This window comes from Ciconia boyciana, chromosome 6 (genome assembly GCF_034638445.1).
Source record: "Ciconia boyciana chromosome 6, ASM3463844v1, whole genome shotgun sequence".
In the NCBI taxonomy this organism is placed as follows: Eukaryota; Metazoa; Chordata; class Aves; order Ciconiiformes; family Ciconiidae; genus Ciconia; species Ciconia boyciana.
Window position 1 is genome coordinate 63,513,230 of NC_132939.1, and position 27,299 is coordinate 63,540,528.

The window sequence follows — 27,299 nt, forward strand, 5'->3', positions numbered from 1 at the left end:
GCAGACAATAGAGCTCATTAGGGCAGGTTGTCACCAAGCTTTGTGCAAGGCAGCTACAGAAGGAGTAAGAGAGCGAGCTCTGCAGTTCCTTACATGCCTTGTTCTCATCATTAGTCTCACATGCTTACATCCATTTCTCATTAGTTTGCCTAGGGTCACTGCACACAGCCATATGTATTTAAAGACACTGCTTTCAGCATGATGGTTAAGCAGCACAAAGGAGGAATTAAACAATTCAGTCACAAGGCTGTCAGCATCCCAGAAAGCTGATCTTGAACATACTGAGAGGATGGGCAGTTTGCCAAGTTGCTTAATTGAGAGAAGAATTATCTCAAGAAGCCCAATACAAGTGCAAGCTTAGGAATGAGAAAAACGATTGAGTTGATTTATGAACGAGCAAGCTTTTTTTAATTAACTACACAGCTAGGCTGTATTTTTCTCCTGAAGAACAGCAGGGAAGAAAGTCTGTTCTCTTCTTCTTCGAGCACATCATTTAGAAAAAGAAACAAACAAACAAACAAGATATCATCTTTCTAGAGTATTAGAATCCTGTTCACATCTTGACATTGAATAACAAGAAGAGTGGTTAGTATAGAGTTCCCTCAGCAGTCCGTCAGGAACACCAAGCAATATGACATAGCTTTTCTGCTCAGCCGTGGAAGCAAACCACACATTCTCTAATGGTTGAGACATTATAGCCAATTAATAAATCAGAGTTCTAGCTTCCTAAGTAGTCCGACTATTGCTCCTGACTTCCAAATGGGCAACTGAACCAGCCTGAATACTGTATAAAGTTTTACACTTTGAATGAGCTTAGCAGGCCCCAGGCTGTCCTCCTAGCCAGAAGGTCCAAACCCAGTGCAAAACTATTCCTCTGTTAATCCTTGTCTTTGCAGAAGTCAGGGACACATGCTAGTTCACATTAACTTCTGAGGATCAGAGGAGCTATGGTCTGCTCAGGGACTGCCACTCAATGACAGGGCTACTCATCTAACTGGGAATTCTTTTTTGGGGAGAGGAGGAGTGGGCAATGTAGGGGACAGGTATTTTTTCCATTTTTCCCTGTTCTCTCAATCTGGATAAGGCAAAAAATTCTCTATGTTCCCTTTTTGCTGAATTTTATAAATTGCCTTTTTTATGCTGCATTATCTATATATCTGTCACATGGGAACTATTAATCTCTAGCTGTAATTGGGTGTAAGGTACAGAGACTGATTCTGGTCCTTTCTTAAACTGCACTAACGACACTGAATTGACACTATTAATAAAGGGCACTAATCCCTTTGCCTCTTCCCACTGTGTTACTCATACAGCATATGATAAAGTGAGTTACATCAACGATTCTTCCCCTTGGGGCTGCATCTCACTGTTTTCTGTGCTGTAAGAAGGGCTACCACACTTCTGCACACTTTATGTAAAAAATAAATGCCAGCAGAATGACCTAGAGGACAACACGAGGGTTTCTCTAACCTAGCTCTGCCCACGTAAAGGACGAGCAAATGGAACAGAACCAGAAACCAATGCGAAACCAGTAACCTTACCTGTAGTCTTCGGATCTGAATGTCTGAGAACTTCCTAACACCATTGACAGAAGGCACCAAACGGTTGTAGAGAGCCTTGCAGAATGAAACAGGTAGTTAATTAGCACTGCTGGCACACCCAAGACATCTTGGCCAAAATGGGCTGGGCTCAAATACATCATAAGAAAGGATCATACCTGGTCAGTCTGAGTTAGCTCATGGAAAACACGTGCATCAATAGCAGCAGCAACCAGGTTGTTGGCTGCAGTGATAGCATGGATGTCACCAGTGAGGTGAAGGTTAAACTAGAGGAGATAAAACATATCAGTTACCTCATCCTGCTGCAATTTTCATTTATTTCAATTCATCGTAGACAGATGGAAAGAGAAGTATTAATAGCAATGTTAAAGTGGGTGAGGGTGGAGGGGGAGAGATTGCTCAGTGTAGTATGTGGAAGAGAGGAAAGAATTTCTCTAAAACAGAAAAATGCCTCCCCCACATTTATGTCATTTTACAAACTTCCAGAACGAAGCTTCCAAATAAAAAGGGTTTTTTTTTTCCACGAGAACAGTTCTCAAAGGCTCCCTGACACCTGAGAAGACCATGGTATGGCACATCTGCATTGCTCCTCCTTCACCTTCCTTCTGACCCACTCACGTTATTTGCACAACAGGTTTCGCATGTACATTAGCTGAAGCTGCTGATGCTCCCACAAAGATATCTGAGTTAAATTGAAACTAGCAACCTTGTGTATTGCTAGCAGTAGAGCTGTGGTTGCACAGAGCTCTGCATGAGCTAACACACAGGAACACTCAAACACACAGTATCGTAGGCAGAACTTATAGACCACGTACTACATAGTGACACTGCTAGTAGTTTTCTTGGTTTTATCTCATTAAAAGATAGTTTGAGGGGGTTTGTCTACATGAGTTATCTGGCTGCACTGTAGGTATACTGACAAACGGCTTGGGATATATAGCTTATGTGACAAACTTGCATTATGGCAGGGGAGTAAAAGGTGTGGTTAAAACAATCCTTTTTGTCTTTAGCAGAGAAGGAAGATGAAAAGGGGACATTGGAGAAGGTGATATGACAGAAGACCTTACAATACAATTTTGTTGAAGCCTTGCTACTGTGATCTTAAAAACCAGATAGCTAAAAGCAGAATGCAGGTAGTCACACACTGATTATAAATCCCAATTAGTAAATGCTAATTGTTGTCTCATTCTATATACATGCAACAGGAAGCAATTATTACTACCTTGGCTCTGCAGCATGAACTCAAAAGTTTTTCACTTCCTAAGCGTTTCCTAGGATGAAAGCTGCATGCAGAAATATCAAATGATGTATCAAGATTATTACTCTAACTAGTGACTCCAGGTACTTCAATTTTACGAGACATGCATCGATTAAAACACCCCCACAAAACTATATATATTTATACCACGTGGGTCATACTTAAAGAAAGTTCTTTCAGCCAGTTTGGTTCCAAGAGTGGGGCTGTTTCCCACTGCTGCACACAGTCAAGTATTTTGGCTTGTCTTATTAACACTCCCAAAGAGGAGGAGATTATTTTTCCTGTCGCATCTATCATTCACACATGTTCTTGGCACCTGACTAAATCAATTATTCTGCCTCCTTAACATTTTTATCTTTTATGGACTTGCTGCATCAATTGGAACGAACAGCCCTTTTGATCATTTCTGTTTTTCTTCCTAAAATTGCCTTGTGTCAATCTATAGTGCACGAGACAAAGGTAGAATTCTACAGGCAATTACTTTGAGAATTGAGAGAAGCACGAGAGCACGTGCTACACGTGCCTTTCAATTCCCTGTCCCCAGACACAGGATTTTACTTGTTGCCAGGTCACGTCAGAAATATGCTGCAGTGCCAGTCCCCCACAGGCTGAGGTCTTGGCATTACTGATTCCCAACTTCCCTCTTCCCATTTCATGTTAGTAGTCTAAAACACAAGTACACCAAAATAGCTCACAGAAAGAATCGGTGACCACCGCTGCTGACAGAACTACTTAATATGCTTCCAAAACATATTAAGTCATTATCATCTTCATTTCAGTACTGGGAAAAGACGTACAAAATGTACTTTGCACAAGGGTATAGAGCAATTCAAGGCAGAGAATGGGAGGGAACTGGGAATTCCCAGTTCTAGGAAGTTCCCTGACAATTCAGGAACCCTTCTGAAACAACCAAAGATTACCATTTTTTCTTTTTTTACAAAAAAGCTTTGCTGAAATCAAGCATCCAGTTCTTGGGGGTGCTACACTGGGCCATAAACAAAAAAGATTTTGTAAGTTATCTGACTGCAGCATCTCTTCAAGGTCTGTGAGCTATATGTGCAATGAGGCTTTGTATAAAGAATTACCTCATCCATGGGGATAACTTGACAATAGCCACCACCTGCAGCTCCACCTACAGAGAGACAATAGTCAAACCACGCAAATAAAGGTCTCTAGCCCAGAGTGGTATTACATGTGTTTGCTTAACAGTTTTAAGAAGGCAGCTACTGTCGAGCAGCTTAGTTTAAATCCCAGCACAGCACTTGAAGACAACACTGAAGAACTTACCCAAGGTTTTCTTTCTTAAAAGAAATGCAATTGTAACTGGGAATTATGCAAAACTAGAATGCAGCAGAATAAAATCTCTGAATGCCATCTTCCCCCATTTAGTCCAACTGCAAGCAACAGAACAGCTCATACCTTTTATACCAAAGGTTGGCCCCTGAGAAGGCTGCCGAACACAGGCAAAGACATTCTGGTGAAGGTGTGCTCCTAAGGCTTGAACAAGACCAACAGTGGTGGTGCTTTTCCCCTCTCCCAGGGGAGTAGGAGTTATCCTGCAGTGAAAAAGCAGAACAGGCACAATTAAACCCTTGCAGCGGGTGAGACTCAAAACACTTACAGGGATAAAACAGTCACCCAGTGATTGCAGTTAATGCCAATTCAAATTCTGGATTGGCTCAGACTTCAGCTAATCTTCATCAGTTCAAAACTGGAATGAGATTAGCAAATTATCACATAACTGCCGAAGACTTTCCTCTGAAACAACTTGCTAGTTACTGTTGAAGGCAGGCTACTAGAGTATGAGAACTTTGACTATGATCCAGTCTGCCCTTCATAACCCTGACCTGCAGACCAAAACAATTCATCTCCAGGAGAGAAATGTTAAACTACATTCCCACTATTTGCCACAGGAGAGAAATCTATTTCCCAAACCACTAGATTTTCACAGTGTGATTTACTAAAACCCAGAGCACCCCATACAGTCACCTTATCAAAAGGCAATACAACAACAAGCCATGCTAATAAAGTTTCTTTTCACCTTGACATCATGTAAATGATGCTTCAGTTAAGGAAGTACCTACCCAGTAACAACAATGTATTTGCCATCTGGCTGGTTCTTCAGCCGTTTCAGAGCTGACAGATGAACCTTGGCTTTAGTTTGACCGTAGAGCTCCACCTCATCAGGGAGCAGGCCAACTTCTTTTGCAACTTGATCAATGGGCTTGGGTATGCAAGACTGCGATATTTCAATATCACTTAAAGAAAGAGAGCAAGGTCAATTTGTAAGTCAGACTTCTCATAAGTGCCCTGCTTCTGGATGGCATAAACTACAAACACCTAATCTATATTTTAAAAGGGAAGCTTTAACCCTTCCTAGTTAAATGGATCAATCCCACCAATATTGGCTACATTAGAATAGACACATCCTCAGAGTTGCCTTTTTTAAAGCAAAACAAAACAAAAACCCCAACAAGCTAAACAACAAAAAATCCCCCACCAACCCTCCCCCCACTCGTCCCGCCCCAAGAATGCCTTTTTGTAGGCAATGTGTTATGCTCCCTTGTAGTATTTTGTGTATTTTCAACTGCTCCTTGGGGACTTGACACCAACAACTCCTACTTTAAGATGCTAGGTTTTTGCCATGTCAGACTGAAAATTTTCCAAAATACAAGTGTCTCACTATTTGCTGAATCAGCAACTATCTAGCTGGCCTAAAGAGTCTGTGGAAGTCCATATTTATGCCTTAATATTATCAGGATGACTGAAGCCTACACTTCAACAGGTGTCACAGCACCACTGCAGGTTATCTCTGCTCCCTTAGGAAGGCCTCACAGTGCTCTCTCTCTACTTCTCTCCAAACTTCAATGCCAGCTACAATCTACATACATGTATGCCCTATATTATGCAAAGCTTGGGAACAGAAGTGAATACTATACTGCATGAATACTGCCAGTGGCTTCATTTGAAAGCATTACCTTGGAACAGGCATCTTTAGGGTAAGCTGGTTATATTGGATGTTCCATTTTCCAGGCTGGAACTTCTCCAGAAAACGCTGCGCACTCTCCACTGTGCTCTAAAATGAGCAAGAGAATGCATTATAGCAACCACCACTGTATGAACCATGCTGGTTAACAAAGAGACTCAGAAAGGTTTTCCCCTCCCATCTCTCTCAGTTTGGGATTAACGCAAACTGCTTTCATTAAAGCATTTGCTAACAATCCAAAATGAGATTCCACTCGTAGTTTTCTTAGAAACAAAAAACCCCACCATATCTATCTATCCATCTACCTATCTATCTTCCAGTGTGCTGGACTTTTGGGGGTGTTCTGTGCCAGCAGGGTTTCTTAAGCAAAGCAGGAAACAGAGGGAGCTGGCTTATACTGTTACTCTCCTCCTTTTTATCCAATCACCCTACGGATAGTTTTAGAATTACAGCCAGAACACTGTAAGACAAGCCCGTTTCTCACTCTTTTGAGAGACCACACTCAAAACAATAAACAAACAACAACAACACAACAAAAAACTCTGTCCTAACATTTCCTTAAGGTCCATCTTTTTCCTCAGTTAACTGAACCCAAATTGTTTGGACTAGAAGTTGGAAATCCTAACTAGACCTCTGTAAGAGCAAGAAGGAAGCATCAGTTGCTTTGGTAGTGTGCTGACGGTCAGCAGCAACATACCCCAAAGGCAAACGTAGAGGAGATGACCAGCAGTCTCACAGTCTGCCCACATACCTGCATTAACATGGCCACAGTCATAGGCCCAACACCACCAGGAACTGGGGTGATGTAGGAAGCTCTTTCCTTTGCTGTACTGTATGCCACATCTCCTACAACTCTTTTTCCACTGGCCTTTGTGCTGTCTGGGGATTTAAGGAAAAAGTAAGTTACACATCACATTTTACCAAAACAATAGAGGAGGCAGCACTGGCTGAAGCTGAAGTCTTTTCCTCTGTTGGAGTAAACAAAACAGAAGCTGAGTACCCACAAAGCTGTAAAGAAATATAAAAGTTAAAACAACATCACAAGATGAAGCTGTTGCCATCATACTTCACTCAGAAAGTGTCAACAGCTCATGCAACATATCCTCCCATTAAGCACCACTTATCCTCTGCCGGATAGATCTCCCTTTCCTTGAGGACACAAGTATTTTCTCAGTGGCACATGGCCCACAGGGCAGTCTGAAGATGACTCCAAAACAGATGCAGTGGGATCAAAGCACAGACCAAGTCGTACATCTGTGCAATAATAAAACACAAGGGGGACATAGAATAGAAGTGTCACCTGAACCACCCTCTCACAGCTCCTGCTGTATTGCTCTGAAGGATTAGTACAGCTTCCAGCTTGAAAGAGATATAAACCAATGGTCTAGAAGAAGTGAGAGAAGGAAGGTGGCTGACTTGTTCCAAAAACCCAGGTTTACATTTTCTCTGTTCCATTTTGGAGCGTGTCTAGGCCTTACTATTGAATAAAATCACCTGCCTTTACAGAAACTGAAGACAGAAAGTGCTGAGCTTTTCAGTTACTCATTGCCATTCTAATGATGGACCGGTAAATACTGCAGTTCACAGAGATCGGAGTCTTGTCAAAACAAACCTCACAGGTGGCTTAAGAGAGCTCCAGTAGAATAATCTCCTTTCTCTCTGGCAAAAAAAAATTGCTATATCCTGCTGCACTACATGACCTGACAATTCAGAAGCAGATATAGCACTTTTTTCCAGTGGTGACCTTTAAGCTCACCCATAAAGAGAGAAAAAGACAAAATGCATTAGTAAACTAGCACAGTCATCTAAGGAACTCACTGATTATAGACACAGTGTATCAAAAAAGGAAAATTTAAGTTTCTCCTGGAGTGGCAGATCCTCATTTCAGATATGAGGAGTCCAGGGAACTTTTAAGCACTGTGAAAGACCTGAAGATACATTTTAATGTTGTAACATTGAAAATTATATTGGGTACAGTAAGCATATGTTTGAACAGAACACAATCAATAACTTTTAACATGCAATTGTCAGGGGGAGGAGTGGAATAGAAACCAAACTCCTAAACAGCTGATTATGTTAAAACCAAAGAGGGAACAAAAGCAGCTCCTGCCAACACTAATTTTTAGCTGCATTGTTACTGGCAATTAGCAGCTTGGATGTTTTGCTGTGTTTCTGTTTTAAGCAACACTTCTTCTCCCTAAAGTTCAAAGCTTCAACAACATCACAGCTGTTGAACAGTGTTTCTACAGCCACTGTCAGCTTTGCTGCCTGAACTGCAGACCAATCTGGCCTTCCAGCCTAGAGACCAGTTTAATTAAGTTTGTAAAAGGCAAACAGCGTAATCATATTTTCTTCCAAGGATGCCAAGCAGGCTTACCAGCCACCCTGGCCACGAAGACTCCAGGTCCAAGAATGAAGAAAACAAGCAATGAATTAGGGACTCCAAACACAAACAGCCTAATCTGTTACACAGACACAGTGATGAGCACAAGTCAAACAAACCCCCAGTCCCTGCCTCTGAATCTGCACCTCACGCCAAGCACTGCTGAGTACAACTTAGGAGCTATTCAATTACCTTTAAAATATTCTTTTGAAGGAAAGCTCACATACAACACTTTCCGCCTCTCCCCATAACTTCACCTTCTCAATATTCATCATCCCACTCTTAAAAAAACCCCGAACTAGTTACAGAAAGTATCAGTGACACTATAACCATTCCCAGTGCCTGTGTCTTCTTTGGTCCAGTAGGTTCTCTAGCCAGCTGGAACACATCAGAGAGAGCATCCAAGGACTTTGATCTCAAAGATGTGAAGGACATGCCTACACATATGGAACAAATAGGTATGATGATGTCCATCTATCTCCAGAGACGGCTGCATGACAGACAGCCTGAGTGCAGCTTCTGGACCGGAGCTAATTCACAGTCCTACTTTCACCAGACAAGGGCTGGGAATATCCACATGACTTCAAAGCAAACTTGTGCCAATGTACATGCAACTGTAACACGTTTCTGGTGGATATATGACTGCAAACACACAAGACCATACATGACCTTCATCTATAAAACACAAGACCACCTGCTTGCAGTCTGCTTCTTTTTCTGCACACCACTGGGAAAGGCGTTTCATGAGGGATCCAACACAATCTGATGTTATAGGCCTGTGATGCCAGCTTGATTCCCAGTACATGAAGATATAAACAGAGCATGAAGTCAAGGCTTTCTATATCTTTCTATCTCCTCTGCTGTTTGAAGAGCATGGCAGAGATCCACACAGGTTGATCCTCCTTTGCTGCTCCCATATCCCACTGCTGAAGCTTCCCTGTTGGCTAGGGCTGCAAAATCCCACAGCAGAGGAGGAGTCTGAATAGGGTTGCTTCCTCCGTCAGGACTCTGAGGGACATTCCACAGACTATGCCACCTCTGGGAATATCCTCTGCCTGCACTGCTCTCCCTTTCTGTAGCAGAGCAATTTCTACAGGCCTGGAATAAGGCATTCAGAATATTTGCTGGACTAGCCCTCCAACTGCAGCAGTGGGGAGACAAAGACAAATACAATCCAGTTTGGAAAGGGAATAAGACACACTTGTCTGCTCTAACAGAGGTTTCAGGAGATCCTCTCTTCCTCTCTCTCTACCTGGAGAACTGGAAGAAATTCTGTTCAGCTGTAGTACACATGAATGCAAAGCCAGATGTGCCTAAACTGCCTATTCTAGCCTCCAAACTGGCAGCCTTGGGAGTATAAAGGCCACCCTCCATTCAAAAGCACAACAGCTGCATTTGCATGGTGCTACATGGCTGTAACATTTTTAAACTCCAACTTGGCAAGCCTGCATGAAGTTAATGTCCTGATATGTCAAATCATATTGGGATTTGCCTGTACAGGGCACCCCGACTTGCAAAGTATAGGCAGATCCAGAGATTGCCATGTCCTCCAGCTGCAACTCACATCTACACCTAGGAGGCACCCAGCTGGGTGCGCTTACAGCTATGGGAAGATGTATGGCAACTGTGCTATTTCTCCCCCCACCACGTTCAAAGCACCATCACAGCTAGCAGCAATATTCTATCTGTACAGTGATGTAGCTGGAGAAGCTGGCAAACTAGCTGCCATTCTTTCTGTACAATTGCAATTCTCACAATTCTGGCACTGATTCCCCAAAAGATTAATCTGAAAACTTTTTCGCAACCTATCAGAAGGAAAGAGAGAGGCAGAAAAACTCAGCAGCTTCAGAAAACCACAGAAACGTCTGTGGCATCCATCATTTTGAAAGCTGACCATTTCCACGGTACTCTATCAAGCCCTGATTGCTGAGTCTCACAACACCATTAAGCATATTGCCATGCAACGCTGACTAGGCTGGGTGTACAAGAAGCTCAGATTTCAGTGCACTGCCCGAGGCCGACTAATTGCAAGGAAACAGGGATGTGTCCTCAGAGATGCAGTTCACATCAAGCCTGAAAAAAAGGTCATACCATCATATGTCAGAAACACAACGGTAGTTTTATTTGCAACATGTTAGTGTGGGAGACTCCAAGCCATTCTGCTTCATGCAAATCAGCAGTGACCCTGTGGCTTTTGGCAAATTGCCCAAGTTTGGGTAGCTTGGCACAAATACATCAAGCGACAAACAGCAACAGCAGATGACTTTTTAATTTTAGACAGAGGACTAATGTTTTTAAATGCAACTCAGTGTCATCTTTGAGGAACAAGACTGCTGAACAGAAATTTCTTTACATTCCATTAAATAATGGCAACAAAATGACTGATTAATTATGAAAACTACCTTTTAAAAGCCTTGTGGGTGTAGCACAGAGATAGTTGGATGGTGACTAATTTTCTGTATCATTCAATATCTGTAATTTGGATTTAAAATGAGATGAAAACAGAAATTGCCAGACTGTCTGTTCCTCCTTTATAAGGATGGAATAGCTAAGTGAAACCCTACCCTAAAATCCATTATGTTCAAGCACTTTATTCTATGCCAGACCCACTGTCACCAATACTCTTGCAGAAGCTGCTTTGCTTCAAGACAACAGCCATTCAAACCTAAGAAGTGAATGTTGTGATTCAACAAATCCACAGCTACTTGAAGAGACTGCTTGCCATTTGTGTATTTCAAAGAGAACAGCTTAATTAGATCTAACTGCAAAGTAATGACAGCAAAGCTGCACGCTCACAAGTGACAAAAGCAGCAAGACTTCACTACATAGTTGCAGCAAATTACATGGATATTCTGTAATATTTCCCAGGCCTCCTCTTTCCTCTACTGATCATCAGCCTCACTGAAGATAGAAACAAAACTGCCACTGATCTGCTTTAGGACAGTACGTCAGACCAACCTTTTTTTATTCTGGCATCTTCAGAGGTTGCCATCATTACCTAAGACAGACTTAAAAGAGAAAGAAGTCCACATTGACTAGAAACACCAAGGAAACAGTATCCATGTACTTACTTAGCAACTGCATTTATATACAAATAAACACATCCCCACTCTTTATACATTACCCACGCACCTGGCACATGGTTAATTCCACAGTCTATTACAATTGCACCAGGTTTGATCCATTCACCTTTTACCATTTCAGCTTTACCAGCTGCAACCACCAGGATATCAGCTTTACCAACCTATAAAAAAAGCCAAATAAACAACTCTGTATCACACCGGCAGTGGAAAAAAAGCAGAGCTGCTTCAGCAGCAACTTAGATCACCTTCAATTGCAGTTAAACTGTGTGTTCACCCATTGCCATTGGAGGGATGGAAGGGCATAATCAGCAATTAAAGGTAGCTAGCAGATCCTTGGCAAGCACAGATTCCTGCAGCCAGAAATTATGGCCTATTTTCACACTCCTACCCTGAACTATTGCTTGTCAACACTTCACAACCTCCTTTGAACTCCTCCATGATTCCCAAGTGGATCACACAGACTACTTTTAGTAAAATTAAAGTCCTCTGCATATTCTTATCTTCTTCCCTTCAAATATCCCTGCATATTCAGCTGCTCTTTTCAATGCTAGAAATATATCCAGCACTCATCAGACAGCAGCCAAGAACAACCCCTGCACAGAACTCTAAGCGGCACTTCACTTGTGGCAGCACTGCCTTGTGGTTTTTAAGTCCAGGACTGTGTAACATGCAACTCCAGGGAAAGGTGACTGTAATTCAGCACTAATATTTGTTCAGACAGTACTCAGTAAATTTCACAGATCTGGTCACAAAGCTGGTGCTAGAGACTCTGACTAAAGCTCACTGTCAGTTCTTGCACTGCTTAATTCATGTTTGCTTAGGAAGCTGCTAACCCTTGGAATTTTTTCTTTTAATCTTCAAGAGAGATTAACTATTTTTAAGATTTCATTAAGAATTAGCACTTCAATTGTTAATCAACCTAATGACGGTCTTATTGAACAGCAACTTAACAGCCTGAAGCACTGCAGTGTTTCTGATCTTCCTTGTGAGTTATATTCAAATACACCTACCCTCTTTTCAGCTTTAATACTTGCCTACAGAGCCTGGCAGTGCTGATTGCTCTACAAAATCCAAGTAGGTGGCAGCACAGCAACACACTATTTCTGTCACTCTCACTGCTAAAGAGGAAAATGGTACCAACTCCCAGTCATAGAAAATAGACTGGGGGGGGGAAGGAGAAAACATTTGGTCTAGCATTTCCCAGCCATTAAAGCAAAAGACCACCTGGCCTTTTCGGGAAAAAACAAAAACATATGCTGTCTTGCAGGCCACTACTTGGAGATTAGGAAGGGATGATTAAATCCTCAGCACTTGCCCAAAGAAAACTAAAATAATAATTTTATTGTTAGAATGAAAAGCCTCTAATAAGGGCCAAAAATAATCAGGATCCCATTCCAGCAGAAGTATTTACACAACCATCCAATGAACGGGACTGGGAAACTGTTTCAGATGAAAGACAACCTAGGCCCAATGACTTAGCGTAGCAATACACCAAGCAGCAATGTGCAGCAGGCAGCACTGGCTTGCAGCAGATAACTACAGCCTCATGCATCCATCCTGTCATTACCTCCTCAGCCAGCGTTGAGGTCTTTGAGTGGCAAGTGGTTACTGTTGCGTGATTCCAGAGCAGCAGGTCATGCATGGGAGCACCAACAATCTTACTGCGACCAACCACTACAGCTCTTTTCCCTGCAACCTGGACGCCTGCACCACAGAAAGTTAGAGGAGAAAGTAAAAATACTTTACATTGTGGATTCTAGTAAAAACTAACTCAAATGGCTCCGGAGTCTTTTGGTCAGTTTAAGTCTGGCTCTGGTACTTCAGGACATTCTTTTTCTTCTGGGTTGTGTGACAGGGAATTGGAGTTGGGAGGGAGGAAGGACCGACCACTTTAAAACTCTCTTTTCCTGTCTGTAAAGGCAGAGATGAAATGTGGCATCTCAACAAAAGTTTCAATGTGAAGCATAGCCCTGTGAGGTGCATAATTTCTCCTCTTACTGAAGACTACTGCACTCATGAATAATAGATGGAAACCTCCTTACCTGTCTGCCTGATAAGTTCCATGCATCCTTTTGGTGTACAGGGAATAAAGCAGTCTCCAAGGTCCCCTCTAGAGAGTTTCCCAGCATTGATGCTACTTAAGCTGTATTTTGAAAGAATAAAGACCAAGTAAGATTCCCTGCCTCACGATCACCATTTGAAAGAAAAAGAAGAAAAAAAAAAAAGGTTTCTTTCTGGAGTAGCTATCATGCTCCCCCAGGGGTGAAGTCAGTTTACCCATCTACATCCTTCTCGGGTGCAACAGCATTGGTTATTTTTTCTGTATTGATGGGTTTATCAGAATCAAGTGGCAGCTGCACTATAAAGCCATGAACAGCAGGGTCTCCATTCAAAGAGGCAATGCACTTGAGGACCTACAAGAAGTAAAAACCAAAAACCTAATGGCCGACAAACTGAAACATGACTGATGCAAAGGAAAAAGCACAATCTTATCTGGATTAAAAGACACACACAATATGTTTAGTTTTTCTACCCAAAAGTATAAATGACTCACATTTTTTATTTTTAGAAAAATACCTGTTAAAGTCTCATAATTTTATATTGTAGTGGTTTAGTTTTCTTTTAAAAATAAAAAAAAAATCAGCAGGTTTCAGTTCTTTTTTCATGAGTTAATATCTATGGGCAAGCAGTCTTTTTTTATAAAAGGAGAGGGCAAATTTAAGTTCATCTCTTGAGCTCAAGACCAAAATTATGTATTTTTTCATTATTGGCTATATTACTTACGTCAGCTTCTGTTGCTGTGTTTGGCAGTTTTATGTGATTGGCAGTGATCCCAATCTGCAAATGAGAATACCAACAAATTATCTGATTTCTGAATTGACATCAGAGATTGATCTGGCTGTTCTCTCAGTCCAGCCCAGTCACAGCTACATTCTGTCACATTTCCCAGGTCTATCTCCTGTTCCTATTATTTGGAAATATCATCAACAAAAGAGAAGAAAAAAAGAGTGCATTAGTGCATTGTCTACTTCGATTGGTCCATACTTCAACTGTCCTATTCACCTTTTGACATGAACAACAACATCTTGGCTTGACAGCATACTGCCTTGAAATGCCAGCAGAGAAGATGCCAGCTATCACCTAGGGAAACAGGGACTCGTCTATGTTTTCAGCCCTGCTGTAGCATGTAGTGTACCACTTGGTGAGAGATGCAAGGCAACTGCAGGTACAAGACATTCAAGGAAGATAAGCACATGGCCACAGGTCAGGAAAGAGAGAGCATCAGCACTTCAGACACATGTAACCTAGGAGACGATCACAGAAAAAATGGCACCAACGCACACTGTTGTTACCCCACTTGGCTAAGTGTCAGGTTACCCACCTATACTGTTTCCTTATAATAAAGAATTCAGGCCAGCGCTGGTTTCTCCAATATGGGCAAAGCTTAGACAAAACTATTTGATTTGCGTCTCTTTTTTCATATTTAGATTTGACCTACTGTAGGAGGATAAAAAGAAATATTAAGAGTTTGGGCATTACCTCAGCAGCAGCCTTCAGCTTCATATTAATGTAGAGGTTCGAATCATCCCGATTTCCAACCTAAGGATGAAAAGACAGTTGAGTCACACTGCAGAATACAGACCCAGTCACAGACTGAGATGGGCTTAACCCTTAGCTTCCTCTGAGCTACACCAAGAAGTCAGAGGTATTCTTGAATAAAACACACTGATAGAGGCTGTAAGTAGCTGGAGCTGACAGGAAAGTGTTCTTTCAAGTAAGAGGCAGCTAAAGACAAGTTGTCTGATCTTCTGCATAGACACTATTCAGACCTGTTGAAAAACCTTAGAAACACAGTGTTCTCCACAGCAGAAAATACTGCCTGCCATCTCATCTGAGAAAGTTAAATCTCTAGCTAATTAACATGATCAGCAGGTGCTGATAACATCCAATTATCTGATTAAGGCTTTCAGAAAAGTTGGGCCTCTTTGATACCCAGGAAATCTTAATTTTATGCACATATGTGTGCCTTGATGGAGAGATTTCTTCCACTTCTGTTTTGTACCTTGAGAATTTTCCTGCCAAAGAAAAATCAACAAACCAAGAACAAAGTGATGCACAAAGAGAAAGCAGAAAGTGGAACAAAAGCCTGTAGTTTCTGGCAGTATTGGGCGATTACAGTGCAACTACATTTCAGAAGACTGCTTGCAACACCCAGTGTGTTTTGTTAAAGGTAATACTCCTTGTAACCATAAGAAAATGAGGGGCAAATAAGGAAAAGCTGACAAGAAAACTCTTGAAACCCCATTCCCTGGTACTTGGTAGCTATCGCTGGTTCTCACACAGATTACAAGCTGCAGGAGTGACTGCATTACCTGATCACCCAGCATACACTGGTTCTTCTTCCATAGGGTTAGACAAAGGGGCTGTCTCCCCTTTAAAGTCTGCTGGGTTTAGGAAAAGGTATGCCTCATACAGGGCAGAAAAGAAGGAAGAGAGCAGGCATCAGGAGATGTCAGCAAACAGACCACGTATATTGTGCAAAAAAGGACATTCCTGACTATAGGACAAAAAATAAAGATTAACTGACTTATTCTTTGAGCTCAGAGGACACCAGACACCACCCAAGAAAAGAGCACATATTGTGTGGGGTGCTACATATCAGAAACAGCTGACTGTCCTAACTTAACTGAAAAACAGACAACTGAGAATATCAGTATTAGGAGATGAACTCCAAACCCAGACTGTTTGGTAGCTTACAAAAGTGTCAGAGAGCCAAAGAGCAAACAGGTTGTAAAGGACTCTGAGACAACACAGGATTGAAGAGAACACAGGCCAACCAAGAAAAAAAAAATCCAGTAACACTACAAGACAGCAATTTTTGAAGACAGTTTACTCAGTCAGCAGTTCGGCAACTTCCATCAAAGCATCCCTTACTAAACTTTAAATAAAAGACCTTCGTCCTTCCTTATAAACACCTGAAGACATGTCTTCTGTTGAGATGATCTTAAAGCTAATGGAAAAGAAAACCAGAAAAAAACCCAAATCACAAACAAATTTGTTCCTGGCATTGAAAAGGAGCATGGTCTTTGTGTACTATAGTGGCCTTAGCACTGCAATCCAGAGACCAAGAGCTCTTCAGGAGCCCAAAATACCGAATAAGGACAGAAGCCACTTCTCTAATCAGCCACTTTCAGTCCATCAATCCTTTGTGGCCACACAGTTTCTTCCTATTACATGACACTTGCTACTGCTAGTCACATTCTGATCTAAGCACAAAGCGTTTCCATTTTTTATAGCTGCAAGGAAAAAAAAAAAAAATCTATCACCCTAATTCTGCCAAACACAGGCCAAAACCCTGTACTGATGAGTGCTTTTTGACTCTGCAAGCGTTTCTGTGTAGACTCTAGCACTTACACTTCTGGACATACATCAAACTCAGCAATGGGATTTTGTTCCATCCCCTGCACTCAAAGTCTTCTTGGCCAAAGGTGTTTTTGGTTGGGTTCTCCCCCTCACCCCCCTTTCTCTCCATGTTCTGACATAACAGCAGACCAAATCCCTTAATAAACACCCCATTTCAAAGATTTCTGGTATAAACACATCTCTGAAAGCTGACAGGCTTTGAGGCTCACACAAATGCAGAGACTTGGAATAGAGTCTACAAGCACTACTTCCTCTTAATAGGCAAGAAGCCTACTTTCACCATTTCACAAACATAATGCTCAAACAGAGAATTGCAAGGGTCTGATGAAAGAAAAAAACCCACACCTAAACCAAAACCCCCAAAATGTTTCTGGGCCCCAGTACTTGGGGAAAAGACATCACAGAACTGTGTTACCATCCCACATGGAACTCTGCTCTTCTATTAATTATAAAAATGTTACCATTGCAAGGCAGCTTTGATGAAGCTCATCAGCTGTGCACTTACCATAGCAAAGCAACACAGATTTTCTGTAGTTGTCATTAAAGAATACAATACCTGCAAAATTGCGAGTCCTGGTCTGAAGCCTGGAAATTTCTCTTTCATCTCAACAACTTGCTTCTTTAGTCTCTCTCTCACTTGTCTGAAGAGGGGGAAAAAAAAACCAACCAAGGTAGAAGTTAACCAAGGGGCTGAATTCTCATACAGTGATAAGTCAGGAGTTGAAAAGATGACAGACGGGCAGACTGGCAAACACTTACTTATGCCTTGAGTACACAAGTCCCAGCAATCTCCAAACAAGATGTCCATAAATCACTAAAACACTTTGGAAGGTTCATTCAAACTTATTAAAAAAAAAAATTAAAAAAGATTTTAAAGTCCACATTGTGCTTCTTCACCCTCCTCTTCACAGTCTCATAGGATACAAGGGTATAAAAAAAAGCACAAAATTTGGCATGGAAATTCCTGGGATTTCAAACTCCCTACTCAAAAGCAAATCCTCTTTCCACATATGCCATACCAAATCTACCTGTCTTCCACAGGCACCAGTCAACACTGTCACACATGCTGTCCTGGTAAAGGATGATGAATCTACAATGGTAAAACTCTGGAAAAGAGCTAAACTGTCCTGGTTTCAACTGGGATAGAGTTAATTTTCTTCCTAGTAGCTGGTATAGTGCTGTGTTTTGGATTTAGTATGAGAATAATATTGATAACACACTGGTGTTTTAGTTGTTGCTGAGTAATGTTTACACTAGTCAAGGACTTTTCAGCTTCCCATGCTCTACCGACTGAGAAGGCTGGAGGTGCACAAGAAGCTGGGAGGGGGCACAGCCAGGATGGCTGACCCCAACTGGCCAAAGGGATATTCCATACCATACCACATGATGCTCAGTATATAAACTAGGGGAAAGCTGGCAGGGGGACCGCTGCTCGGGAACTGGCTGGGCGTTGGTCGGCGGGTGGTGAGCAATTGCATTGTGAATCACTTGTTTTGTATATTCTTTCATCATTATTATTTTCCCTTCCTTTTCTGTCCTATTAAACTGTCTTTATCTCAACCCATGAATCTTACACCCCACCCCCCTCCAATTCTCTCCCTCATCCCACTGGGGAGGGGGAGGGAGCAAATGGCTGTGTGGTGTTCAGCTGCCTGCCGGGTTAAACCACAACAGGTACCCAAAGATATACCTCTTCTACAATTGGTCAATACTATGTGTTTCTATTTCCTGCATGCTTGGCCTAACCTAGGCTGAGTAGGCTGCAGTCCTACACCCATCTTCCTGCCTCCAATCTGCTTCTGTGCTTGCCAACACTCATGCGAGAAAATGCCTCCAGCCTGAGGACTTCCAAACAAGGCAGAGATTTTTCCATGGGAGCAGGAAGGAGAATGGGAGGTGCACAGAGGTGAAGCAGTGAGGAAAGTTAGCTAAACCGTGGTACACAGCTCAGGTCAACTCTTCACTGAAGACAAGTTTAAGGATACAATTATTAAAATTTTGAAATGGAAGAGGATTCTAGCTCAGATGTCAACTCATACCCAGTTTACTATGCAATGTTCTAGAGATAATGAGTACCCATGATAAATTAGCCGCAGACAGCTCAAAAGCTGCTGTCACCACCCTCCTCAGCCTTGCACTCCTCTCTAATTTCTCAATCACTGCCTGGCCCCATGTGCATGATCCTTCACCAGGGAATGTGGTACAGAAGAGGTCCTGGTACGAGGCCCAACTGCTCTTTCGAATTTGAAATTCTGCTGAAAGCCTGGGTGCAGCACTAGCACCACTGCTCTGTCTCCTCAACAGAGGCAGCTGGGATTCAGAGAGAAGAACTGACCAGTCGTGCCCATGTCATGGGCTCACGGTGCTGGAAGGAAGCTGTGGCACCTCACTGCAAAAGCAGGAGGTACTCACTCAGAGGCAAAAGCCAGGTAAGCAAACCTCACAGGACACTAGCGGCTTGACAGATCTGTTCTCCTCCACGCAATCTCCAGCCCGTGTCCCACCTACTATTCTCAAAGAGACGAGAAGGCGCTACCATCACGCTTAGCAAATCTATCCTGCTCCAAACACTCTACTGTTTAAAACACAGGTTGTCTCCTTGTGCTCATCTACCCTCAATTCAGTATCACAAGGTCTGCTACTTCCCAAGTGGAACCAGACTTCCCAGACTGGAGGAGGTGCTGTTGGTGCCAGTTCATTAAAAACACAAACAGCAAGGGTACGGGGACAGAGTAAGTAGCTGATGCCAGCTGGGAGGCTGCGACTCCTGCCATATAGGGAAATTCCAGGATGACAGATAGCCAGTGAAGCCAACTGTACCCTGCAACTATGAGCTCCAAATCAGAAATGCCAGAGGCAAGAAGAAAGGGAAATGGGAGCAGCGCATGGCTCTGCTGCAACCCAGCAGCACTGATCCCAGGGGACGGTTGCAGCTGGCCCCGCCAGAAGCAGCCCTGAGGCTGTTCTGAGTCCCATCTCGGGGGAATGACACAGCCTCTGGCTCTGTCCCAAATCACGCATCCCTCCTGCTGCATCCTGTATCACTTAGTCAGAGCTCCGCTGCACCTCAGGAGCAGGTTCAGAGTATTTATAGGTGTTTGTGTCTGGCCAAACTGTTCGAAGTCTCTTAACAAGCTTTGGTAAAAGAGGTTGTTTTCAACCTTACTCAAGACATAGTAGTTCCTAGGCTTCCTTTAGCTATCACCTCTGTAAAAGACTTGACACTAAGATTGGCTGATGAGTTCAGAAAACAGTGTCATAGCAAGCCTTGTCCTAGCAGTTCTTCATGCTGAAGTGACAAAAGTTCATCTGCTGGGTGGCAAAGCACCAACTGCCTCTCCTTACACTCCAGCTGCAAGCCCCTAGGGAAGGCACCAAATCTACAGCTGCAGACACAACAGGGCCTGAGCTCTCAAGCAGCCCGTAAGAATAACGTAGCGATCTCAAGGAGTGTCAGAAACCCACTGTGTGTGGCCTCTGGGCGGGTGCTGCGGGCCAGCTCTTTGAGGGAGCTATTTCTGAGAACAGCCTCCGGTGTTCCAGTAAGGAAGGCACAGGACTGGTTTTTGGCCTGCAAACAAAAAGAAATGCCAACAAACATGAAACGTATCATAATTTATGATTTAGTAAAGCCCTCATAAGGGACAGTCAACAGGAAAGGGTCTCAGGTCTGGGTTTTACTTTTAATCCAGTCTTCTCAGTGGAGAGCCAGGCCCACCCAAGGGTCCAGTTTCCCCGTCCTCTGTGAAGCAGGGCTGTCACATGCTTTCACCCCCAGCAGCCATGACTGTTCACATATTATACTGCTGTCATTTTCTGTAATTAGGCACTAGCTCACTTTCCCTTCAGCTACAGAAGAAAGGTAACATGCACAAACACGCAAAGTGGTGCTGTCAGAGCTGATTTGCTTTATGAGCCTTAAATCAAGAAATCACTTGTTAGACAGCCACCTAGTGTTAACTACCACTGCTCTCTAGTTACCAGAAAAGCCACAGGTGCAAAAGTTTGAAAGAAAATTAAGGAAAAAAAATTAAAAATCCTTGTTTTAACTCTGCAGACTTACAAATATGTTACTAAATAAACTTTGCAAGCCAGCAGCTATTTAGTGATACAGTTTGCAAAATTCTATTGTGGACTTCAGGTCTTCACAAAGATAAAAGTTGACGTTGATAAATCAACATTTTTTATTAGCTGTATGAAAACACTTTTAAGTCTTCAAACATAAATTTGCAGCTGTACATGGCTGTTCCTCCAAAAGCCTTCCCTGTGACACTAAGACCCCTCCTGTGCCCACATACTCTCCTACAAACAAACTCACACTGCAAACAAGGGTCCAGGGTCCACACAGGTTAAGGACAGCACACGGCTCTAAGCACACAGTGCAAAAGCCAGCTCCAAAGATAAAAAACCTGTTAGCCTTTCTTTCTCTAGACTGCAACAGTGAGCTGAATTTAAATTTAAGTGAATTTCCCAGAACAGCAAAGGACAAACCACACTCCAGCTCTGCTGTAAATGCATGGACATGCACAGCTCCCATGCTAGTGCCTCCTCAGGCAGACCCCACCACGACACCTATGGGATTATGTACATGCAATGGCTCAGGTGGCTGTGGTACAAGCATACATGTCACCATACTGAAGATGACCCCGGGCTGTGTTTCTGTCCCTTCTCTGGGTAATAGGGCCCTGGGTCTATGTGAATACTGCCAAATGTATGACCTGGCAAATACCTCCTTCAGAGACAACGATGCTCTAGAACAGGCCTGTCCCCAAAGAGGGGGGTTTGGACTCACTGCCTGTATCACAGATTTCCCAAAAGTTGCAGAAACATGCATCAGAAGGCTCTTGAGGCAGCCCTCCAGAAATGGCTGTATAAGGCTGATAGTGCAGGACCTGGGGAGGACCATCTTGGCCAGGACTGTTGTCCCTGCAGCCATTCCTCCTCAGAGCCTGCAGCACTGCCACTGCTCACTTTCTGTTGCCCCCATGAGAAGAAAAGAAACAAAACTGGAGAAGGGGAAGCTTGTCTCTCCACACTGCAAATCTCCATGGCACCACATCCCAGCTAGCAGGACAACTGCTTTATCTTCAAATACTGTGAAGAGGCTGCAAGCAAGCGTGCCACAGAACATCCTACTGGCATCCCAAAGAAGAGACAGAATGGAGCCTCTCCTGAGGGGAGTCACAGGTTGGCTGTCCCAACGGAGCGGCAGTGGGATGGAAACTGCCTTGGGAAAGTGTATCTGAATGCTGCTGGTAATTCAACAGATGGCTCCAGTTGAGGGACGACACTGTTTAGAGAACAGAGCTGGAATCTCTTCACAAGTCTCCTGCCCTACCACGGCATGATCCTGGCACACTGTCGTTATCTCATAGAGGAACTGCCTGCTTCTGTCTACCAATTCCACACTCCCACAGTTTTTAACCACTCTTTTGGTTGTGTCAGTTCAAATACTTGTCTGAGCACTCTTCAGGCCAGATAAACACATGAAGATGCTTTTGCCTTTTTATAGGCTTTTTCATCATGTCCAGAACACTAGTCCAATGAGGGCCACAAAACGGCTGAGCTGAAGAAGCAATCATCCATAGAGGATGGGATAGACAGTATTTGAGGAAATTCTCAAATGTGGCCAGATGCAAACAGAACAAGAGAGTTTAAGTTTCACATAAAGCTGAGTCTTTAAAACTTACACAGAAGAGTTTGCCCCAAACATGAGTTACACTGCCATGAACTGGCATGACCAGCTTCCCGTGCTGCAATGTCAATCACACCAATCAGGTCTGCATCCCAAAATGGCTACCACATACAACAGCCAACTATCAGGTGATTTAATCAGAGGACAACATAGCAGAAATAGATAAGGACTCAAACCATGTTTGTGGGGCTGCAAGCACTTCAGACAATACTCTAGGCCATATTTACAACGGTCTGTCTTCACAAAGAGTGATATTAAGATTGTCTTCCTTCCACGAAGGGGACATGGCAGTCCTCTACATGTTCTTTCCCTCAGGACTCTCCCTTTCTATGTAACCTGGTGCTGATGTGCACAGATGACAGCAGTGTGGCCCTGTTGTCCACCAGACAATGTTTTCTCCTAGCTTATACCCTCTTTGGAGCAGGGTCCCATTTTTTTAATTCTGTGTCTGTACAGCACCTAACACAAGGGGTTCTTGCTCATATTTGGGGCTACTTGGTGGCACTGAGCGGTACTGGACCACAGAGTTCACTTTAACTTAGCACATCTGCAGCGTGGTATCCTCCAGTGCATGCCTGAAACACTCTAGGTAGGATCTGGTAAATGAGATCTCACAGATCGAGGAATTTTTTCAGTTCAGACTAGATTTAGCTGGAGTTTCAATAGTTCCAAAAAACTTTTGAGGCCCAGTCTGAAAAAGCTGAAGAGTTGTCTTTACTGCACTGTTACCTCCAGTTATAAGCTGAGCCTGATCATCGCTATGTCCAGTACTTTAATGGTACTTTAAAGCCAAAGCACTACCTGGCCCATCCCTAGGGGCTGGGAGGGGTGTTAAGTCTTCCCTGCCATCACAACTCATCAGCCACTCATCCAGACCAGGAACGTTGGTCCATTCCTGCTGCTATCAATCAATTCAGGCCAAGCCAGGGGTTTCCAAACCTGGGCTACTTCAGATGTTAACAACTGAACACACCGCTCACTGCAGCAGACAAGCTGTAAAGAAGAGCCACTACAATGTTTTGCTCTGAGTATCTATTTCAGACACAGAAACAGAGTATTTTTATTTTAAGGTAATATTAGTAATAATAATAATAAAAGGTTCAGAATACTGTATTTTGATTCCCTCCAACCCTCCATATTCTGCATACTTAAAGCACTCTCTGCCTCTTATTAGTTGTTTACTGTACTGTTACACAATAACTCATCTTTTGCAACTCATTTGCCAATAAGGTAAATTTAACTTGCAGCAAAATCTAAGGCTGAATTACTAAACAGCCACCTAGAGAAGTAGAAGAAAGCCACTCAGAGATAATTAGCCAGCTCAGATTGATGCATAACCCATCCAACATTTAAAGTCTTTCACAGACTGTCCAGGTTTCTACTGAAAGAAGCAGCCTTAGCCAGAGAAGCATTAACTTAAACACCAAAATCCTACACAAACAATGTCTGCTGCCCTGTATGTTCTCCTTCCTGTGAGCAACATAACCACATTTACTATCCTCACAGGTAATATTCAAAGCCACTGAAAATGTCTATTTTCCTTTGTACCTCTTCTGAGCCTTCCAAGACTTTCTAGGTGTGAACTAGCTTTATCTCCGCATCAAGTTTTCCTTATTTATAGAGACAAGGAAGCTTGCTCTCCCTCTAAGTATTTATCCTCTTTACATGCTTCACAAAAGTAAGAATGCCAACATCTACCTGATTTTTGTTTAAATAACTGGTATGACTCTGAATTAGGTGGTTTTTTTCACCTCTCTTTGGGGAAGGGGTGCTTGGTGGCAAGAGAAGAAAGTTCACAATATTTATGAGTTTTGATTTAACACACACACAGAAACCCAGAATTACGCAGCTGGCACGCTACTTGATTGATTCACCTCATTTGTTAATATTTGACTGACTTACAAACAAACACTTTTCTCGATTAGAGGATAAAGTAACAAAAACCGCCCCCTACAAGATAGTAGCTGAAAAGATTTTGTAGTTGATGTAAAGTCAGAAACACACCCTTTCTACAACAGGCAATTCAGTTGAAAATTCCTAGAAAAACCACATGCTTCTGCTGCTGCCACCAGACTCTTGGCCTGGAGGTGAACTCTGGACAATGAGAATCTGGACCAGCACTTCTCTAGAGGGTCTGGAAAAGAGGGACAGGTATCTGCAGGGTGGATAGCTCATCTCCTCATGCCTCCTTCAAGTACTCCACTAGGAAAAAGCAGAACTACGTAAGGCCCACTCCTGTGGAGCACATGATGGTTTTGCTATACTGGACATAAATACAGCAGAAATAAAGGAACTGAAGGAGGATAGCTGTAGAGCTGCAATTATTTTTCCATTTTGTGTTGTCTTCAGGTCAAGATTTGATGCCTTTGGAAGACAGGCTTCAGCCAAACACCTTAGAGATGTGCTGGAAACTAAGCAATCCTTTCTCCTGTATGTGTCTATTAAAAACTTATGCCTCTTCCCAGGTATTTGCACATCACAAAGGTCCTCATCTCTGAAAACAGCTGCTACTATAATACAGAAAACAAACAGAAATTAAAAATTTCCACCACTGTATCTATAAATTTAAAGAACGTAAGTAATGCAATATGCACTGCCAAGGAAGCTAGAAGTTTTAAGGTCAATGCTCAGAATACCTCCAAAACACACTCATTGTACCCAAGCTAGCATCTTTCCAGATTTCTAGACACTCTAAAATTGCAAAAGCATGTAGCTTGAAAGGACCTACTACACTTCAGGGGCACTTTCTATGCCAGAAAAAGGAAACCTGCAACAGACAAATCACTAAGTACCACCAGCACCACACATAGGCATTGCAAAGCGTGCTGGCTTCAAGACTGCCAAAAGCGTAAGGCGTAATGGAGCACACAAGACTGAGAGACTGCAATACTCAAGTGGTACGGGCCCCAAAATTACTGGGTAAAAAAATATGCAAGCAGCCTTTCACTACGGAGATTCAGATTCAAGACACATTAGGCCTACTTTTCAGAAACGCTCCGCTGTCAGTTAGATGTAGATGTGTTGTACATAGCAATACCTAAGATTGGGTCTAACAACTTTTCCAAATTACTTTAGACCATTTCAAATTTACATTTTCTGTCCGAATTCCCTGGTTATAGACAGGAGGTACCAAACAAACCCACCTAACCAAACCCTGTTTGCACAGAATATAACAGAAGCGTTACGCTTTGCTAAACACTGCATTTTCCTATGGTAAGGGAAGTTCATTTAGCTTTCTTACTGGATATGTATGTATAGCAGCAGTAGGAAAAATAAGCAAACTAAAAGACACAATGCAGGGTCACCTATACTCAGAGCTTGCCAGCTAAGTAAAAGCTGAAAAGCACAAGAAAGCCTTTTCCTTTAGACTCTGCCAAATCTTTCAAATACCTTTGGCAGGACACTTGTGAACATTCATCTTGACATTATCCAATACATGGATTAATTTATCTTGCTTTAGAAAGGAGTGACCGATGCCTGCACAACATGAACATACCTAAAGCACTGGTTCCCAACTCCTGCTCGTAAAGCATCCTTAACAGCACCGCTTCAATACACAAACCTGTAAATCAGCTAGCCATTTCACACCTGCCTGGGCACTTATCTCCGCACAGAGATGCTGAGCCATCCCAAGCCGCTCTGCAGGGCTGATGCTGGACCAAGCAGAGACACTGGCTGGGTTTCTGGGGGGCAATGCAGCCGTAACAGCACTTTAGGTTCTTCTGAAGATCTTTAATACGACCTCCATTCAATAACCCCCACCGTTTCCAACCAGGAAGAAGTGAGCTTTGAATGCAACATAGTGAAGAAGCTTTAGGGTGACTTCAAACCTGCTTCGTCCCAGCAGAACCAGAGCAAAGATCACCACAGCCCCATTCCCCCGGCCAGCAGGGCTGGGTCCCTGGCTACCCCCAGCCCGCCAGCCGCACCGGTTTCCTTCCCGATCGCGGCTACCCCGCGGGGTAAAAACCCGCGCGGCTCCCCACAGACTTTCCCCGCCCGAGGAACCCCCCGCCCTGCGCAGCACCGGGCGCACGGCGGGAAGGGCGGCCCCGGGGTACGTACGCGGAGACTATCTTGCCGCTGAGGATCTCGGCGGGGGCCATGGCGAGGGCGGGGAGGCAGCGGCCGAGCGCGGCGGGACTCCCGGGACGTCTGCGGGACGGGCTGTCCCCACCACTGCCCTACTCCCCGCCCCACGTGGCCCCAAACTTTCGGCGGCCGCCGGCCCCACCGCGCAAGCGCTGCCCCCGCCCCGGAGGAGGGAGGAGAGGGGCACTGGGAGGCGGCGGTGACTCCCCCCGCGGGGGCGGCGGTGCCGTTCCGGGCCGGGCCGGGCCGGGCCGTGTCGTCTTCCCTCCCCTCCCCTCCCCTCCCCTCCCCTTCCCTTCCCTTCCCGCCACCGTGAGGCGCCGTGGGCCCTCCTGACGCTGAGGGGAGCGGGGCTGAGCGGCGCGGCGAAATGGCCGCCAAAACGCCTTAGAGGCGCCGCTGCCGGCCCCGGCCTTTCCTGGTGCGCTGCTCTGCGGAGAAGGGGCCTGGGCGGTGGGGTCGGCTGCAGGCGCTGGGAGGGGAAGGCGAAAGCTGGCTCCGGAGCTGGGGGCTGAGGAGTTGCGCGGCGGTGGGACGCTGCCCGCCGGTCCGGAGGGGCTGGCAGTGCCGGTCTGGTGGTGGTGGGCTCTGCACAGTGAATTTCTGGCTGTACCTTCACGAAAACTGCAAATCAGTATAAGAATAATCTCTTTGTTTCATGTCCTGAGGTAGTACTGTGGTACTCCTCAGAGGTTATGCTAAGAGTAATTTTTATTCTTCAGGATTCTAGCACATTTGTCCAGCACAAAGTCACCAAACTGCTGGCTAGGCAGTGTGGAAAAAGGGCAGTGGAGAAGAGGGCGGGATTGTGGCCTCAAG

The 27,299-nt window shown here is 43.8% G+C and overlaps 1 protein-coding gene across 1 annotated transcript in view; it reads right to left on the reverse strand.

The window, feature by feature from the left end:
* MTHFD1 (methylenetetrahydrofolate dehydrogenase, cyclohydrolase and formyltetrahydrofolate synthetase 1) overlaps window positions 1-26,632 on the reverse strand; it is a 44,285-nt gene extending 17,653 nt beyond the window's left edge. The window contains exons 1-15 of the mRNA XM_072865123.1: window positions 26,454-26,632; window positions 17,250-17,334; window positions 14,810-14,869; window positions 14,054-14,107; window positions 13,547-13,683; window positions 13,312-13,412; window positions 12,837-12,973; window positions 11,319-11,430; window positions 6,555-6,682; window positions 5,796-5,893; window positions 4,902-5,075; window positions 4,237-4,373; window positions 3,903-3,949; window positions 1,718-1,825; window positions 1,542-1,616 (exon numbers count right to left, since the gene is read on the reverse strand). Coding sequence (XP_072721224.1) covers window positions 1,542-1,616; window positions 1,718-1,825; window positions 3,903-3,949; window positions 4,237-4,373; window positions 4,902-5,075; window positions 5,796-5,893; window positions 6,555-6,682; window positions 11,319-11,430; window positions 12,837-12,973; window positions 13,312-13,412; window positions 13,547-13,683; window positions 14,054-14,107; window positions 14,810-14,869; window positions 17,250-17,334; window positions 26,454-26,494 — 1,494 coding nt within the window. The 5' untranslated portion in view covers window positions 26,495-26,632. The remainder of the gene's footprint in view (window positions 1-1,541; window positions 1,617-1,717; window positions 1,826-3,902; window positions 3,950-4,236; window positions 4,374-4,901; window positions 5,076-5,795; window positions 5,894-6,554; window positions 6,683-11,318; window positions 11,431-12,836; window positions 12,974-13,311; window positions 13,413-13,546; window positions 13,684-14,053; window positions 14,108-14,809; window positions 14,870-17,249; window positions 17,335-26,453) is intronic.
* Between the last annotated feature and the right edge of the window lie 667 nt (window positions 26,633-27,299).